Source organism: Eriocheir sinensis, chromosome 1 (genome assembly GCF_024679095.1).
Source record: "Eriocheir sinensis breed Jianghai 21 chromosome 1, ASM2467909v1, whole genome shotgun sequence".
Lineage (NCBI taxonomy): Eukaryota > Metazoa > Arthropoda > Malacostraca > Decapoda > Varunidae > Eriocheir > Eriocheir sinensis.
In genome coordinates, this window is record NC_066509.1 from 14,702,469 (window position 1) to 14,722,358 (window position 19,890).

At 43.8% G+C, this 19,890-nt stretch overlaps 1 protein-coding gene and 1 long non-coding RNA gene across 6 annotated transcripts in view; one reads left to right on the plus strand and one right to left on the minus strand.

Moving 5' to 3' along the window:
- The window catches only part of LOC126995382 (alpha-1,3-mannosyl-glycoprotein 4-beta-N-acetylglucosaminyltransferase A-like), a 116,382-nt gene that overhangs the window by 45,275 nt on the left and 51,217 nt on the right, over positions 1–19,890 (plus strand). For 4 of the 5 annotated variants that reach the window (XM_050854892.1, XM_050854893.1, XM_050854889.1 and 1 more), the window contains exon 2: positions 4,578–4,669. In XM_050854892.1, the coding sequence (XP_050710849.1) occupies positions 4,588–4,669 (82 nt within the window). In that variant the 5' untranslated portion in view covers positions 4,578–4,587. Of the gene's footprint in view, positions 1–2,165; positions 2,185–4,577; positions 4,670–19,890 lie in introns of those variants that run through there. The other variant, XM_050854901.1, reaches the window with a different exon arrangement.
- On the minus strand, positions 16,026–16,921 carry LOC126995393 (uncharacterized). The gene is made up of 3 exons (XR_007750296.1): positions 16,889–16,921; positions 16,644–16,848; positions 16,026–16,064 (listed from the first exon to the last, which is right to left on the minus strand). It is a non-coding gene; the product is annotated as an uncharacterized LOC126995393 (long non-coding RNA).

Consider the following 19,890-nt stretch of genomic DNA (forward strand, 5'->3'; position numbering starts at 1 on the left):
TCCCATAAATGTTGTCGATGTGAACTAAAGGTTTGCAGACAACGTGGAGTCTGCCCATCTCAGGATGCAGGCCAGTGTGGCAGGTGACTGAGGCAGCGTATGTTCCTCAATACTCATGCATGTAAATTGTGCAACACACCCAATGCCAACAGTCCCCAACACTATTGTCTCGAATGTCCCACTGTTACATTTGTATCACCACAAGGACAGTCCTTAAAAGACGTATGTCAATACTTGCTAAGGGATAATTACTTGAGTCTTATAAGGCGCCCTCCTTTGGTGAGTGTTAGGTCTACAGTATCGCCGTATCCTGCGACTCGCGAGTCACTTGTGTATATAAGAAAGAATCTTCATATTTTCGGTGTCTCGCTCCTCGAGTGTAATAAACTGACAAAACGACTACAGCACCCAGCGACCCGAACACTTTAATGACACTCGCGGCAAGACAAACCTTCGATCGGCGTTACTGCCACAAAATGACGCAATGGTGGCCTGGCGCTGGGAGGCTCGGTGACGATGTTTTGTTGTCGCGGTGACTGATGTTGATTGCTGAGAGAGAGAGAGAGAGAGAGAGAGAGAGAGAGAGAGAGAGAGAGAGAGAGATGGTTACAAGTATCTATATATCTATCTCTCTGGGCTGGTCATTAGTAAACGGCTCAGGTTAGGCGTGTCGGGCTTGGCTCAGGTGTTAGACCCAAGTCACCGGGAGCACAAGCCGAACACCCGACGACGTGGACGTGTCTGAAGAGCTCCTGAGTGATTGGGACGCCGTGTGTCGGGTGTGGACGAAGACATGTTCTCATCCTTGACTAATGACACGGCCCCCCCAGTGTGTGTGTGTGTGTGTGTGTGTGTGTGTGTGTGTTAAAATTGAAGAGGATAAGTGGATAATTATAAGAGAGAGAGAGAGAGAGAGAGAGAGAGAGAGTCAACCATCTGTCAGGCCCCCAGCGGCGGGCCGTTGGCCGCTCATCGACATATATGTCATTTGCAATATGTAAGATGTAAAAATAAAGAAAGAAAGAAAAAATCTGTCAGGGATCAGGATAACTTGTTTTCGATGCTTCGGATTCATAGGGTCAAAGAGTCAGGATACGAACGCCTGCACTTTATCCTTTGCGAGCTGTGTCTCTCCCCTAAGCCGAGCCGTCACACGAATATGTAAAAAAAAAAAAGAAAAAAAAATCGACTGATGAAATTCTCTCTCTCTCTCTCTCTCTCTCTCTCTCTCTCTCTCTCTCATAATATTAACTTTGCAACTCTTTATGCGTAAGTATTGCCTAAAGTGAGATTAGGAACTTGGTAGGTAAGGAAGGTGTGTGTGTGTGTTTAATTAATTCACTATGATAACAACATGTATATTCGTGTCAGATAAGAATATTATACTCGTATGTACCTCTGTCGAAACACACACACACACACACACACACACACACACACACACACACACACACACACACACACACATTTACATACGCCCCGCAGTTTATTTCTTCGGTAAACAGAAATCTCTCCCTCCTGATTAGACTCTGTCCCTCTTCCTCCATTTCCTTCCTCACTCACCTACTCTTTACCGCCCATTACCTCCCTTCCTTCCTCTCTCCCCTCCTCTCGTCCCTCCCTTTCCTTCTACTTTACCGCCCATGACCTCCCTTCCTTCCTCTCTCCCCTCCTCTCGTCCCTCCTTTTCCTTCTACTTTACCGCCCATTGCCTCCCTTCCTTCCTCTCTCCCCTCCTCTCGTCCCTCCCTTTCCTTCTACTTTACCGCCCATTGCCTCCCTTCCTTCCTCTCTCCCCTCCTCTCGTCCCTCCCTTTCCTTCTACTTTACCTCCCATTACCTCCCTTCCTTCCCCTCCTCTCTCCCTTCCTTGCTTCCTTTTCTTCTCGCCTTTCACACACACACACACACACATACACCCACCCACACACACACACACACACACACACACACACATAAGGAAATGAGTCAAGCAGGATGCAAGTTCGTGTTCAGTGTGTAAATCCGGGTCTTTCGTCTTCAGGGGAACTTAACCAGATTGAGAAGGACGCGCTAAGGAATCGAATGTTGTGCTGGAGACTTAAGGGGCTATTACACTGGGCAAATTTTCCGTGGATCTTCACTCAAACCACGATTTCCGCTAGCGTGGTTCTCATTTGGTTCTTGTTATTGCTGCTGCTGATGGTGAGTAATATACCGTCGTCCGTCTTTGAAATCTATCGTAGCTTTGGAAGATCGTGGACACGTGATTGTTATTCGTGGTTTGACTGAAGATCCACGGAAAATTTGCCCAGTGTAATAGCCCCTTTAGATAGTTTCATAAATAGATTGATTCGTGAATAGATTCATAGATAAATTCATAGATAGATTCCTTGATAGACCCGTAGATAGATTCACAGATAGATGGATTCATAAATGGATTCATAGGTGGATTCATAGATGGATTGATGCGTGTATATAGATTCATAGATGTATTCATAGATTGATTGATTCCTTGATAGACTCGTAGATAGATTCACAGATAGATGGATTCAGAAATAAATTCGTTTGTTTGTTTATGATGTGTGATTGTTATTCGTTTTTTGTTTGTTTGTTTATGATGTGTGATTGTTATTCGTCTTTTGTTTGTTTGTTTGTGATGTGTGATTGTTATTTGTTTAGTTATTTGTTTGTTTGTTTATGATGTGTGATTGTTATTCGTCTTGACGCTGTTCTGTCAAGCTGGAGGTTCAAGTGTTGTTCCGGCGTCTGTAGATTCGTAGATGGTTTCGGATACTCCTTATGCGCCAGTCATTTGTTTCGTTGTTTGTTTGTTTATGATGTGTGATTGTTATTCATTTTTTTCTTTGCTTGTTTATTTATGATGTGTATTTAGTATTCGTTTATTTTTGTTTGTTTGTTTATTTATTTATTTATTTATTTTATTTTTTTGTATAGTCGTTTATTCATTTTCCCGGCTGGCAACTCTTCTTTGTCACCCGAAGTGCTTAAATGTATATATGCTGAAAAAAAAACTTGAATCAAAATAATTGTAAATAATTTGATACTGACAAAAAAAACGAGAGGAATTTATTTTGCATAGTACAAAAATGGCGCTTCGTGTTTTTTTTTTCTCCCCATGCTACAGAGAGGCTACACTTTAAGCCTACTCGACAACATTCAGGCTACGATAAGTTGAAACGAGAGAAAATTATTTTATTTAGACTAAACAGTAGCGTTTCACCATACTGCTACACAGGCTACTCTATGCCTACTCGACTACACTCAGTCTACGATAAGTTGACTGTATGCTCCGTTATCGTTATATTTGTACAGTTGTTGAGGTGGGTTTTTTGAGTGTAGTAAAATTATTGAGTGAGCAGAGGGATTGATTAGTGAAGTCATTGTGAAGATGGTCTATGCCTACTCGACTACACTCAGTCTACGATAAGTTGACAGTATGCTCCGTTATCACTATATTTGTACAGTTGTTGAGGTGGGTTGTTTGAGTGTAGTAAAATTATTGAGTGAGCAGAAGGATTGATTCGTGAAGTCATTGTGAAGAGGGTGAAGAGAAAGTTTGATTTGTGAAGTTTTTGTGAACAGAATGGACTGAATTGTTGATCTGTAAGATTATCATAAACAGAAGGATTTGTCTATATAATTATCGTGATCAAAAGGGTTTGTCTGTTAAGTTATAGTGAACAGAAGGTTGTGTCCGGTAAACTAAAGTGGACAGGGAAGGTTTGTCTGTTAAATTATATCGTGACCAGAAGGATTTGTCTGTTAGATTATCGTGAACAGAAAGGTGTGTCTGATACTTCAATGTTAAGAGAAAGGTGTGATTATGAAATTAGATCGTGAATTGAAGAGCTTTTCTGTTAATTTATCGTAAACAGAAGGGATTTTCTTAAATTATATCGTGAACTGAAAGGTTTGTCTTTAATTATCGTGAACAGAAGGATTTGTCTTTAATTATCGTAAACAGAAGGATTATATCGTCTGTTAATTATAATGTAGACTGATGTGTGTGTGTGTGTGTGTGTGTGTGTGTGTGTGTGTGTGTGTGTGTGTGTGTGTGTGTGTGTGTGTGTGTGTATTTACCTAGTGGTATTTACCTAGTTGTGACATACAGGAAGAGAGCTACGCTCGCGCTGTCCCGTCTCCATATCCTCTCTTATCCAACTTTTCCTTAAAACTTATCCAAATTGTGTGTGAGTGTGTGTGTGTGCGTGTGTGTCTTTAGCTATATCGTGAACAGATGTGTGTGTGTGTGTGTGTGTGTGTGTGTGTGTGTGTGTGTGTGTGTGTGTGTGTGTGTGTGTTTAATTATTTCGTGAACATATTTTTTTGTGTGTTTAATTATATCTTGAACAGATTTGTGTTTAATTATTTCGTAAACATGTGTGTGTGTGTGTGTGTGTGTGTGTGTGTGTGTGTGTGTGTGTGTGTGTGTGTGTGTGTGTGTGTTTAATTATATCGTAAACAGATTTATGTGTGTGTTTACTTATATCATGTGTCTTTAATTATGTCGTGAGTGTCTTTTATGTTGAGTTTCGAGCAGGCTGTGACTAACGTGTCTTCATGTTTCCCCGCAGGGCCGGCAGGATGCTGCGGCGGCGTCTGGGAGTGCTGTTAACGGCGGTGCTGCTCACGCCAGCCTTCGTCCTCTTCTTCGTGGCAAGCCCTGGTATGTGTGTGTGTGTGTGTGTCCTTCAGGGAAACGCTAAAGTGAAGTACGGCACTCTTTCCCCGTAGACTTTCTTCACCTTTTTTCTGCAAATTCGTCCCTGAAGTACTAATTTGAATGCGCTTCAGTTGTCATTTCTTTTACCTGGTGTGTGTGTGTGTGTGTGTGTGTGTGTGTGTGTGTGTGTGTGTGTGTGTGTGTGTGTGTGTGTGTGTGTGTGTGTGTGTGTGTGTGTGTGTGTGTGTGTGTGTGTGTGTGTTTTGTCGAAGAGGCCAATATTGACAATAATTTTAATGTTTGAGTTGTAAATTGCCATGAAGCTATGAGAGTTATGTGCTTGGGTGAGCGGGAAAAAATGCATGGAAGTTAAAGGGGGTTTGTGGCGGGGTGATAGGGTGACAGGTGGAGGTGAAAGAGATACGGTGAGGTGAGGGAAGACATGTACCGGGGTAAAGAGGTGAGTGAATTAAGAGGTGAAATGGGGTGAAGAAAAGTAAGTTACGGGGTGTTTGGGCGACGGAGGATGTGGAGGAGATGTGACAGTGTGTGGGTAGAGTCTGTAGAAGGGTGAAGGAGCTGTGCATGAAGGCGGGTGAAAGTTCGGGGAGGGGTGAAGGAGGGTGTGAAGGGGATGAAGTTAGTATGTGAAGTGGTGATGGTAGGGGTGGAGGAAGTGTGTGAGGGGGTGAAGGAATTGTGTGAAGGGGTGATGGAGGGGAAGGAAGGGGGATAGGGGTGGGGTGATGTAGGTATGGCGTTGCAGCGGTCCGCTCTCTTCGTAGTTTGGGGGCATACTAGGTAGGTGGTAGAAATAGTAGTAGTAGTAGTAGTGACAGATTCAGCAGGAGTAGTGGAGCAAATTTTACCACTCCCAATATAAGCAAATTTCGCTTTCTCGTTCCTTCAGTTTAGTAAAATGCGACAACACCTAAAATCGTGACAAAGGCGCTTCTGGCCACCACGCCCCACGTTTGTTTACATCTGCTCGGTCTGAGTAAATCACCACCTCCAACCTGGCAGTTCTGTTTTTAGCGGAGGTGGGGGTCATACGGTCATACCTTGTCTCAGCCCGCCCACCGGTACAACAAACAGCAAACCCTCGTAGCTTAAAAGATCAGCCACGAATATTGTTTCTGATACATTGAATGGTACACATACGTATCATTTAAAGCTGACACATTGTACCGTGTGCATATAGACTTGTTCCACTGAAGCTCGATAAAGTGACTTCCACGAAATTCACCAAAAAGAAAAAAAAGAAAATAGGGAAGTTGTAGTAGTAGTAGTAGTAGTAGTAGTAGTAGTGGTGATGGTAGTAGTAGTAGTAGTAGTAGTGAAAGCAGTAGTAGTGGTGATGGTAGTAGTAGTAGTAGTAGTAGTAGTAGTGAAGGCAGTAGTAGTGGTGATGGTAGTAGTAGTAGTAGTAGTAGTAGTAGTGGTGGTAGTAGTAGCAGTAGTGGTGGTAGTTATGATAATTCACATTCATAATTTTCTGACACCCTCCCGGAATAACCACTCAGTGTACACTTTGGGCAGAAACTATGACGACTTGAAAAAACTAAATTGTTCGAGAATCTGTGAAAAAGAAAACGGAAAAGAGAACTTATCACGCGAAACTCACTTTTCTTCTTCTCCGTGCACATTACAGAGTCACCTTCATCAAACGAGGTCACGGAAGGTCCCATGCCGCAAACCATAAAAAAAATATAAAAAAACAGAAAAAAACGATCGTAAACTATGAAAAAAAGCTATCGAACACGAACGTGACGAAAAAAGAAACTTGAATCTACCATAAAAAATAAAGATTGTAAACTAAAAAATAAAAATAAATAAAACGCATCAAGCAGAAAGAAGAAAAAATAATAACACGAATGGATGGTCTCTGTTTAAGGTGAAGGAATGCGTCATAATCAGGTTGTGTACAGGTTAAGGAGGAGCGTTAAAGGTAAGTAAGGATCCGTTGAGTCGGCATGATGGAGGGCGTAGTAATCAGCCTGGCAGACCCGTAACATGTATCAACACGTAATATTTTTTTTTGTGTGTGTCGCGCCTGCCTGTTATATAATTTTGTTCTTTATCCTCCTTTTTTTCTCTTTTCCTCCTCCTCCGGTTGATTCTTCTTTATTTTCTTTTTTTTTTCTTTCTTTTCTATTTCTATTTTTTCTTTGTTTTTCTATTTATGTATTTCTTCTATTTTTCTTCTTTCTTTTTCTTCCTCTTCTTTTCTTTTTCTTCCCGTGTTATCGTCGTCATTCAGCTACAGTAATAACTACTACTACTACAACTACTACTACTACTACTACTACTACTGGCGCTGCTGATATTGACTCTTCCCCCTTATTTTTCTTCAGCTCTGTGTTTCGTCTGGTCTGGCAGGAGGGTGCATGACAAATGATAACAAAGATAATGACACGCTACCGTTCCTCCTTCCCCCTCTCCCCCCTCCCTTCCCCCTCCCTCCTTCCCTTCCTCCACTTCCCCCCTCTTCCCTGAGTCATCTCCACCCCCCATGCCTCTCACTCCCCTCACTCTGTAATTTCTCCCTTCCTCTATTCCTCTTCTTTTTCTTTTACTCCTCTGTACGTTCTCTCTCTCTCTCTCTCTCTCTCTCTCTCTCTCTCTCTCTCTCTCTCTCTCTCTCTCTCTCTCTCTCTCTCTCTTTACACAACTTTGCTCTTTTTCTCTCTACCACTTCCCTTTCCGCCTTTCTTTCTTTGCTTCGTTACTTTCCTTCCGTTCTTCTTTATAAACTGTTTTTCCTTTCCTTCCTTCCTTCGCCTCTTCACTTCTTTTTCCTTTCGCACTCACATATCTTCCCTTTCCTCCCCTCCCTTCCCTCCCTCTCTTCTTACCTCACGCCTTCTCCCATCGCAAAAATACCTTCCGTCCTTTCCCTTCTTCCCTTCCCTCCCACTTCCTCATTTCCTCATCCATCCGTTCTTCCTCCCCTCTCTCCTTCAGTTTCCCATTCTTTCACTTCCCCTCCCGTAGCTTTCTCCACCCCTCTCCTGTCTTTATATTTCCGTCTCCTTGTCACTTGGTTCCTCTTGCTCCTTCACCTCCTCGCTTAACTGTTTGGTGCTCCCTCAGTCTTAAGATCCAGGAGTATTCTCAAACGTATCGGCACACACACACATATCTGACACGGCTCTCGTAATAGTTTGGGGCATTTCCTGGGGTAGTAGTTTAACCCGGTAGCAGCGACGGGCCAAATTTGTGCCGTGATTTAAACCCAAAAAAATAGATACATAAACTGATCACAAATGCTTTGATATATATTAGGAAGTGGTTTGTGTGAGTGATGATTTTTTTCTAATTTTTCTCGCTTAGAGGGACCATTAAGAAACATGATCCCCGCTGCTACCGGGTTAATCCCTTACTCCACTCCTTCATTTCTTCCTTCATGTCTTTCCCCTCCTTTCCCATATATCAACCTCCCCTTCCTTCCCGTCTCTCCCCTTCTCCCTTAATGACCCCGGTGGTAGTTTGACCCTTCTTCTGTACCAGGAACCCAAGAAAAGCACTCATCAGAACCCGATTAATCTGCTTTTTGGCCTTTGGATATAGTAGATGTGAGCGCCGAAAGCCTCTGAGGATACGGGCTTTAGTTAATGATGTAGGGAGAAGTAAAAAGGAAATGGAGAGTCATGGTCGCCAGCCTCAAAGTTAAGACGGCAGATTTGGTTCGCTTTTTTCTTTACTTCATTTAGTTTTTAAGTCCTCGTAAATATAAATTCCTAAGGTCTTGCACGCGCTCGTCTAAATGAATGGCTATATATATCACACGCGCACACACACACACACACACACACACACACACACACACACACACACACACACAAATTTCTGAACTGTGTGTGTGTGTGTGTGTGTGTGTGTGTGTGTGTGTGTGTGTGTGTGTGTGTGCCCTAAAATTGAAAAAGATAAGTGGATAATGATGATCAGTTCCAGACTTTTAGTGATGAGAGAGAGAGAGAGAGAGAGAGAGAGAGAGAGAGAGAGAGAGAGAGAGCACAAGTGGTTCATTGGGGTGAAAGAACCTTGCCAACACATTTGAGTGGTCAGAGAGAGAGAGAGAGAGAGAGAGAGAGAGAGAGAGAGAGAGAGAGAGAGAGAGAGAGAGAGAGAGAGTGTGTGTGTGTGTGTGTGTGTGTGTGTGTGTGTGTGTGTGTGTGTGCGCACGAGAGAGGGACAGGTTCAGCCGAGGTGGAGTCGTTACCTGCAGACTGGAATCAATTATCGACGGAGTTGGTTCACCGGAAACGATGGGGTTGTTGTGGAGAGCCTGGCCTGGCTACGTACACAGCATGCAGCATTAACGAAGCAAATTGCAATAAAGAAGGGTTACTGTTTGATGAATAAATGATTTGATAGATAGACATACGAGTAAAGACAAATAGGTAGTGAATGAGTAAGTGAATAATGGACTGACAGATCGATAGAGGTGGAGAAATATAGAGATGGATATGACACACTCACAATTTCATACATTAACGGACCCATATATTCACAGACTTTCAACTAATAGGACATGCCATGAGTACATACAAGTGGCGTGTGTACTCTGAATGGTGTAGATTAAGGGGGAACTGTATGGGATTAGTTTGCTCCAGGAAATATGTACAGCAACAGATCCATCTTTTCACATCCTGATAACTAACCCGTCCGCTGCAATTGGCACGGATTTGGCCTTCACTGGTAGCCTGGTAACATATAGTCCCAGGTCTTTCTCTGCCTCTGTGGTGGATAGTGGAGTGTTTCCCATGTGGTATTAGTATGCTGGATTTCCCCTCCCACGGTGCATGACTTCACATTTTTCTTCATTGAGTTGTAGCAGACACTTTTTGTTCCATCTCTGTAGCTTGGTGAGGTCTTCTTGTAGGAAATCCGCAGCCAAGGTGTTAATAGGAATGCCATTGGTACATATAGGTGGCGTGCGTGTTCTGAATGGTTTAAGGGTGAACTCTGCTCCAGGAAGTATGCACAGTACCCCAGATTAATCTTCTCACACCTTGATAACTAATAGGAGCGCCAAGAGTACCTATAGGTGGCGTGCGTGCTCTGAATGATATTAATTAAGGGGCAACTCTAAAGGTTTTATGGGCTTCAGGAACGCTCGGCTTTCGGCAAGAGTAATGGCCCGACGCTCTCACGGTGTCAGTGCCAGGTCCTCCCTAAATCAGTGTCCTCGCGCCCGTGTTAGTGGACCACGGAGCTCGTTGTCTTGCCTTCTTATCCATAGCGACATCGTACACACACACACTGACACACACACACACACACACACACACACACACACACACACACACACACACACACACACTGGCACGCGAACATATCTGCCAGCACGCACATCCGTATACTTATTCGCTCGCTTCTATTTTTTTTTTTTGTCAGCCCCCTCCCCCCCCCACACACACACACATTGATAAATAAATATCCACGCTAGCCTTTTGCATCACATATTTTATTTTCTTTATTCGTGCCGCAGAAATACAGTAGTGCTGTCAAACGTTCAGTCGGTTTTCTCTTCGGCTTCATCATTTATATTTCCTCTCCGCCGGCGTGACTATTGTTCTTCAGTTTTAGAAGCCAACGTTTTTATTAATTCTGGTCTTCGTTACTTTAATTGATGAAGGCAAATATTAATTCCAACACTCAGAAATCTCTTGTTGTGTATCCCATTACTCTCTTGACACTACGGTTGGCATATAAGACACTTTCGCTCCTCATACCAGCTATTTCTAAAGGTCAAAGAGGGGGTCAGTCGGGTTCTAATGATTGTTTCTTCAGGTTCAGGATACAGAAGAAGGGTTAAACTACCACCAGGGTCATAAAACTACTCCTGGAAATGCCCACAACTCCTACAAAAGCCTTGTCAAATATGTGTTCTTGGGCGCCGAAATGTCTTACAATTCGACCCTACTTCTTTTCATCCTTCACGTGGCTTTCAAATTATTCATGGTCTTTAGAACATTCACTTTTGGTAGTCTTTTTTTTTTCTCTCATCAGTGAAATCAAACACAATTCTAACCCAACAACCTGTCACCGCATGGACCAGCACGACCCAGGACCGGTGACTGTCTAATGCTCTTCGTCCTGCATGTGGTTTAACCCGGTAGCTGCGGGGATCATGTTTCTTAAAGGCCCCTCTTAGCGAATTAATGAGAAAAAATCATCGCTCTCGCACACCACTTCATAATATATATCAACGCATTTGTGATCAGTTTATGCATCATCTATTAATTTTTTAGGGGGTTTATATCATGGCAAAAATGTGGCCCGTCGCTGGTACACGGTAAAGCCACAAATTTGGCCCGTCGCTGCTACGGGGTTAACTCATCCGTCAGCTTTAGAACGTGCTGCTTTGTTTCGTTCCAGGTCTCGGTTGTTATTGAAAAGGCAATCAATTTTAACGTAGCCTCGAATGTCGTTTATCCCTTCACCATATTGACACTATTCATTTCGCCCTTCACGTGACCTTCAGTTTAGTCATCATCTTTGGAAGGATGTCACAATATTGGTTCCTTATCGACCTTGACTTATTATTAGGTTTAAAATATTCAGTATTATCACCCTGAAGACACTTTTTTTGTCATCATGGACTCACACTCTCCTCCAACGTAGCCTCTGGTCACATGGCACGTCATTTAGAACCCCGACTTTATACATTGCTGGCCATCCTTCGGTATACTAGCTTCCTGTGACCTGTAATTTGTTTTCTCTTCCTTGACACGAGCATTATCACCCTGAAGACACTTTTTTATGTCATCATGGACTCACACTCTCCTCCAACGTTGCCTCTGGTCACATGGCACGTTATTTAGAACCACGACTTTATACATTGCTGGCCATCCTTCAGTATACTAGCCTCCCATCACTAACACCGCTCATCACCACCATCACCATTTTCAGTGCACCCAATACGAGGCTCTGGGAAGGTGGACAGTGGTATGAATTATTAGGTACAGGACAGTGATGAACAGGTAGCCAGCTCACGGGAAGGCGACAGTGCGCGGTATTGAGTCTTCTAACCTTGGTGAAAAACGAGGGATATTGAGGAAGAGGGGAGGAGGGGAGGGGCTGTCGAGGAAAGGAATGGGCAGCAGCAGAGGAAGTGAACAGAGGAAGCAACCCAAAGACATGTTCCTCTTATTTTTTTTGTTGCAGTATTTAATGACTTTTTTTATCATTATTTGTTGTTGCTTGTTGTTGTTGTTTCAAAGGGAGAGGGAGGGAGGGGAGGGGCTGTCGAGGAATGGAAAGGACAGCAGCAAAGGAAGTAAAGAAAGGAAGCAACACAAAGACGTGTTCCGTATTCTTTTGCCTTATTTATTATCATTATTTGTTACTGTTGTTATTGTTGTTGTTTCAAGAGGGGAAAGGGGGTGAGAGGCTGTTGAGGAAAGGAAAGGCCAGCAGCAAAGGACGTGAACATAAGAATATTAACCCCAAGACATGCGCCTGTTATTTTTGTGTGTACTATTCATTATCATTAATATTTCTGTTGTTGTTGTTGTTGTTTCAAAAGGGGAGGGGGGGCATGAGGGAGCTGCTGACGAAGTAAAGGACAGCAGCAAAGGAAGGGAACAGGAATCAACGCAAAGATACGTACGTCTTATTTATATCATTATTATTGCCGTTGTTGTTTCTAAGGTTAAAAGTAAACAAAAGGAGGAAAGACGTAGTCAAGTACATGAATAACTAAGGTTCTAGGTTCCTCATTCTCGGCAAAGGAGCTGGGCCAAGGCCAAAACAAAATACGTAATACATAAGCCCGTGACACGCTTCGCCCAGTACAGTAGACTATGCAAAAAGGATGATCGCTTTTGTTAGAGCGTTGCCTTTAGATCCTTCCCTCGTGAAAGTGTTGAAATCATAGAAAGAACTTAAAACAGAGGAAAGAAAGTTGTTCGAGATTTTACAAACGAAAAGGATGAAAGAATGAAGATATAGTATCTTCATTCAGTATCTTAGATACTGGTTAACATTTTCATTAAGAAGTTGAACACAATAGGGATGCGCTTAAATAGAAAGTCTTGTACGTTGAAACCGTGGGAGGGGCGGTTACCAAGTTCAATAGAGCAGTTAGCCTGAATATAGTGATAAAAAAAGACAGCAAAGGGAAGCAACACTGCGGCGGATTTAATTAAAGGAGTGGGAAACAGTCAGTAAGAGGAGAATAATTGATTCGTTAAATCACTGTTGCAAAGGACTGAAAGAAACGAAGACAAATACAAAAAACAGATACTCTTTTAATTAATGTCTCAGAGGAACCAAAAATAGACCAAGTAAGTCGAGTTGTCATCGTGTGAGGGAGAGCGAGAGGGGGGAAGAGGAGGAGCAGCAGGGGAAGGGGGTAATTGGGGGAGGAGGAGGGAGTGGCTCAGGCTCAGATAAGCTCTCACGACAGGAACACGTCCGCCCAGGTGTTGACTGCCACAGGTGTCGCCCAAACCAGTGAAAATGTTGCCTCGATAATTACCTTGAGAGTAACACATTAGTCTCTTTCATCTTCCTGTCAGTGTTCGTTTCGTCTGCTTGTGTGTATGTATTTGTGTGTATAATTATATGTAGTATGTATCTCTCTCTCTCTCTCTCTCTCTCTCTCTCTCTCTCTCTCTCTCTCTCTCTCTCTCTCTCTCTCTCTCTCTCTCTGCCAACCAACCAATATATTAGTATTTCACTATATCTGTTAACCCAGTAATAAATATTCAAAACGACTCCCTTCCGTCCAGCATACTATCATTTGGTCCCTGTAGCCTTTTATGTGCCTTGATAATGCATACAGGCATGCGGGGCGCAGCCACGTCTTGGTGCTTCACATTCCCCTGCATCCCCACTCCATCAGTGTGTCAACTATTTATGTGAGTGTCGGCTGCTGATGTCACGGTGTTGGCTTTGGCAGTGGTGTCTGTTGGCTTCTTTCTGTGCCCCGGGACGCCCGGTGGTGTCAGATAGGCAATATAACTATAGTAAGAAGGGGTAATTTATAGCTCTGTGCGACATAATGCATCAGGCATTAATATCTATCTATCTATCTATCTATCTATATATCTATATATCTATCTATTTATCTATCTATCTATCTATCTATCTATCTATCTATCCATCTATCTATCTATCTATCTATCTATCTATCTATCTATCTATCTATCTATCTATCTCTCTCTCTCTCTCTCTCTCTCTCTCTCTCTCTCTCTCTCTCTCTCTCTCTATATATATATATATATATATATATATATACACACACACACACACACACACACACACACACACACACACACACACACACACACACACACACACACACACACACACACACACACACACACACACTCTTCCAAACACCTATCCCCTATTCTTCGATAACACTCAGCTGTCACCTTCTTCAACAAAATATCCTTGGTCTATCCTTATCTCAAAATCTCAACTGGAAACTTCAAATCTCTTCTCTCACTAAATCAGCTTCCTCGAGGTTGGGCGTTCTGGCGTTCTGTATCGTCTCCGCCAGTTCTTCTCCCCCGCACAGATGCTTTTCATTTATAGGGTCCTTGCCCGCCCTTGTATGGAGTATGCATCTCACGTGTGGGGGGGGGCTCCACTGACACAGCTCTCCTGGACAGAGTGGAGTCTCAGGCTCTTCGTCTCATCAGCTCTCCATCTCTTACTGATTGTCTTCTACCTCTTAAATTCTGCTGCCATATTGCCTCTCTATCTATCTTCTATCGATATTTTCATGCTGACTGCTCTTCTGAACTTGCTAACTGCATGCCTCCCCCCCCTCCCGCGGCCCCGCTGCATACTACTTTCTACTCATGCTCATCCCATACTGTCCAAACCCCTTATGAAAGAGTTAACCAGCACCTCCATTTCATCCCCTTCACTGGTAAACTCTGGAACAGCCTTCCTTTGTCTGTATTTCCTCCTGCCTATGACTTGACCTTTTTCAAGAAGAGTATCAGGACACCTCTCCACCCGAAATTGACCTCTCTTTTGGCTACTCTTTACTTTTATCTTTTATGGGAGCGGCAAGTAACGGGCTGGTTTTTTTTTTTTTTTTTTTTTATTTTTTTATTTTTTTTTTATTTTTTTTAGCCATGTCCTTTGATGTACACACACACACACACACACATACACGCACGCACGTCTGTCTTCATAAGCCAAGTTTCTCACTCCTGCATCATCTTTGTCATCCTCCTCTGTACAGATTCTAACATCTTAATATCCGTTCTATAGTAGGGGGACCAGAACTGAACCGCATAATCGAGATGAGGTCTAACTAGTGCTAAGTAAAGTTTCTATATATATATATATATATATATATATATATATATATATATATATATATATATATATATATATATATATATATATATATATATATATATATATATATATATATATATATATATATATATATATATATATATATATATATATATATATATATATATATATATATATATATATATATATATATATATATATATATATATATATATATATATATATATATATATATATATATATATATATATATATATATATATATATATATATATATATATATATATATATATATATATATATATATATATATATATATATATATATATATATATATATATATATATAGCGCTGCTCCTACAATGATATTAACAATAGGTTGAGTGAGTTCCACAAGTTGTGTGAGTGTGATTGCTTTTTAATGCAACCCGATAATATTAATATACTGAATACGATACTAAGAGTAGTGGAATCTGGCAGTGCTATAGTATGCCCAGTGGCGCCAAGGGCGACGGGTGTACCGGTGTGGGGCACGTGGTACACTACCGTGAGGCGTGGATGACGCAAGAGCCGGCGGGGGGAGGGCTGATACGGCAGGAAGCATGCTATCCTTATCAACTCCCAGACACCAATCACTTGGTAGCTACGCCGCCACAGCATTACTCGTTAGAACCCAGCACCACACCTTTGAACCCAGCACCACACCTTTGAACCCAGCACCACACCTTTGAACACAGCACCACACCTTTGAACACAGCACCACACCTTTGAACCCAGCACCACGCCTTTGAACCCAGCACCACACCTTTGAACCCAGCACCACACCTTTGAACACAGCACCACACCTTTGAACCTAACACCACACCTTTGAACACAGCACCACACCTTTGAACACAGCACCACACCTTTGAACACAGCACCACACCTTTGAACACAGCACCACACCTTTGAACACAGTACCACACCTTTGAACATAGCACCACACCTTTGAACACAGCACCACACCTTTGAACACAGCACCACACCTTTGAACACAGCACCACACCTTTGAACACAGCACCACACCTTTGAACACAGCACCACACCTTTGAACACAGCACCACACCTTTGAACACAGCACCACACCTTTGAACACAGCACCACACCTTTGAACCCAGCACCACACCTTTGAACCCAGCACCACACCTTTGAACACAGCACCACACCTTTGAACACAGCACCACACCTTTGAACCCAGCACCACCCCTTTGAACCCAGCACCACACCTTGAACCCAGCACCACACCTTTGAACACAGCACCACACCTTTGAACCTATCACCACACCTTTGAACACAGCACCACACCTTTGAACACAGCACCACACCTTTGAACACAGCACCACACCTTTGAACACAGCACCACACCTTTGAACACAGTACCACACCTTTGAACATAGCACCACACCTTTGAACACAGCACCACACCTTTGAACATAGCACCACACCTTTGAACACAGCACCACACCTTTGAACACAGCACCACACCTTTGAACACAGCACCACACCTTTGAACATAGCACCACACCTTTGAACATAGCACCACACCTTTGAACACAGCACCACACCTTTGAACATAGCACCACACCTTTGAACATAGCACCACACCTTTGAACCCAGCACCACACCTTTGAACCCAGCAGCACACCTTTGAACACAGCACCACACCTTTGAACACAGCACCACACCTTTGAACCCAGCACCACACCTTTGAACACAGCACCACACCTTTGAACACAGCACCACACCTTTGAACACAGCACCACACCACACCTTTGAACACAGCACCACACCTTTGTATCTTGCACCACACCTTTGAACCTAGCACCACACCTTTGAACACAGCACCACACCTTTGAACCCAGCACCACACCCTTGAACACAGCACCACACCTTTGAACCCAGCACCACACCTTTGAACCCAGCACCATACCTTTGAACACAGCACCACACCTTTGAACACAGCACCACACCTTTGAACACAGCACCACACCTTTGAACCCAGCACCACACCTTTGAACACAGCACCACACCTTTGAACACAGCACCACACCTTTGAACACAGCACCACACCTTTGAACACAGCACCACACCTTTGAACCCAGCACCACACCTTTGAACCCAGCACCACACCTTTGAACACAGCACCACACCTTTGAACACAGCACCACACCTTTGAACTCAACACCACACCTTTGAACACAGCACCACACCTTTGAACACAGCACCACACCTTTGAACACAGCACCACACCTTTGAACACAGCACCACACCTTTGAACTCAACACCACACCTTTGAACACAGCACCACACCTTTGAACACAGCACCACACCTTTGAACACAGCACCACACCTTTGAACCCAGCACCACACCTTTGAACACAGCACCACACCTTTGAACCCAGCACCACACCTTTGAACACAGCACCACACCTTTGAACACAGCACCACACCTTTGAACTCAACACCACACCTTTGAACTCAACACCACACCTTTGAACACAGCACCACACCTTTGAACTCAACACCACACCTTTGAACACAGCACCACACCACACCTTTGAACACAGCACCACACCTTTGAACACAGCACCACACCTTTGAACACAGCACCACACCTTTGAACACAGCACCACACCTTTGAACACAGCACCACATCTTTGAACACAGCACCACACCACACCTTTGAACACAGCACCACACCTTTGAACACAGCACCACACCACACATTTGAACACAGCACCACACCACACATTTGAACACAGCACCACACCACACATTTGAACACAGCACCACACCACACATTTGAACACAGCACCACACCACACATTTGAACACAGCACCACACATTTGAACACAGCACCACACCTTTGAACACAGCACCACACCTTTGAACACAGCACCACACCTTTGAACACAGCACCACACCTTTGAACACAGCACCACACCTTTGAACCCAGCACCATACCTTTGAACACAGCACCACACCTTTGAACCCAGCACCACACCTTTGAACACAGCACCACACCTTTGAACACAGCACCACACCTTTGAACACAGCACCACACCTTTGAACACAGCACCACACCTTTGAACACAGCACCTCACCTTTGAACACAGCACCACACCTTTGAACCCAGCACCACATCTTTGAACACAGCACCACACCTTTGAACACAGCACCTCACCTTTGAACACAGCACCACACCTTTGAACCCAGCACCATACCTTTGAACACAGCACCACACCTTTGAACACAGCACCACACCTTTGAACACAGCACCTCACCTTTGAACCCAGCACCACGCCTTTGAACCCAGCACCATACCTTTGAACACAGCACCACACCTTTGAACACAGCACCACACCTTTGAACACAGCACCTCACCTTTGAACACAGCACCATACCTTTGAACACAGCACCACACCTTTGAACACAGCACCTCACCTTTGAACACAGCACCACACCTTTGAACACAGCACCACACCTTTGAACCCAGCACCACACCTTTGAACCCAGCACCATACCTTTGAACACAGCACCACACCTTTGAACACAGCACCACACCTTTGAACCCACCACCATACCTTTGAACACAGCACCACACCTTTGAACACAGCACCTCACCTTTGAACACAGCACCACACCTTTGAACACAGCACCTCACCTTTGAACACAGCACCACACCTTTGAACACAGCACCACACCTTTGAACACAGCACCACACCTTTGAACCCACCACCATACCTTTGAACACAGCACCACACCTTTGAACACAGCACCACACCTTTGAACACAGCACCACACCTTTGAACCCACCACCATACCTTTGAACACAGCACCACACCTTTGAACACAGCACCACACCTTTGAACACAGCACCACACCTTTGAACACAGCACCACACCTTTGAACACAGCACCTCACCTTTGAACACAGCACCACACATTTGAACCCAGCACCACACCTTTGAACACAGCACCACACCTTTGAACACAGCACCACACCTTTGAACACAGCACCACACCTTTGAACACAGCACCACACCTTTGAACACAGCACCACACCTTTGAACACAGCACCACACCTGTGAACCCAGCACCATACCTTTGAACACAGCACCACACCTTTGAACCCATCACCACACCTTTGAACACAGCACCACACCTTTGAGAACACAGCACCTCACCTTTGAACACAGCACCACACCTTTGAACACAGCACCACACCTTTGAACACAGCACCACACCTTTGAACACAGCACCACACCTTTGAACCCAGCACCACACCTTTGAACACAGCACCATACCTATGAACACAGCACCACACCTTTGAACACAGCACCACACCTTTGAACACAGCACCACACCTTTGAACCCAGCACCATACCTTTGAACACAGCACCACACCTTTGAACACAGCACCACACCTTTGAACCCAGCACCATACCTTTGAACACAGCACCACACCTTTGAACACAGCACCACACCTTTGAACCCAGCACCATACCTTTGAACACAGCACCACTCCTTTGAACACAGCACCACACCTTTGAACCCAGCACCACACCTTTGAACACAGCACCACACCTTTGAACACAGCACCACACCTTTGAACCCAGCACCATACCTTTGAACACAGCACCACACCTTTGAACACAGCACCACACCTTTGAACACAGCACCATACCTATGAACACAGCACCACACCTCCTTTGAACACAGCAGTAAAGGTGACCCACGATTTGATAATACAAGCTTGTAACACTAAAAAATAGCTTGCACTTCAACATATTCGCCTTGATAACCCTGGCAAGTTGTGTTACTGAGAGGACAGCGTGGAGATAACTGACACCAACGATTTGATAATACAAGATTGTACCACTATAAAAAGA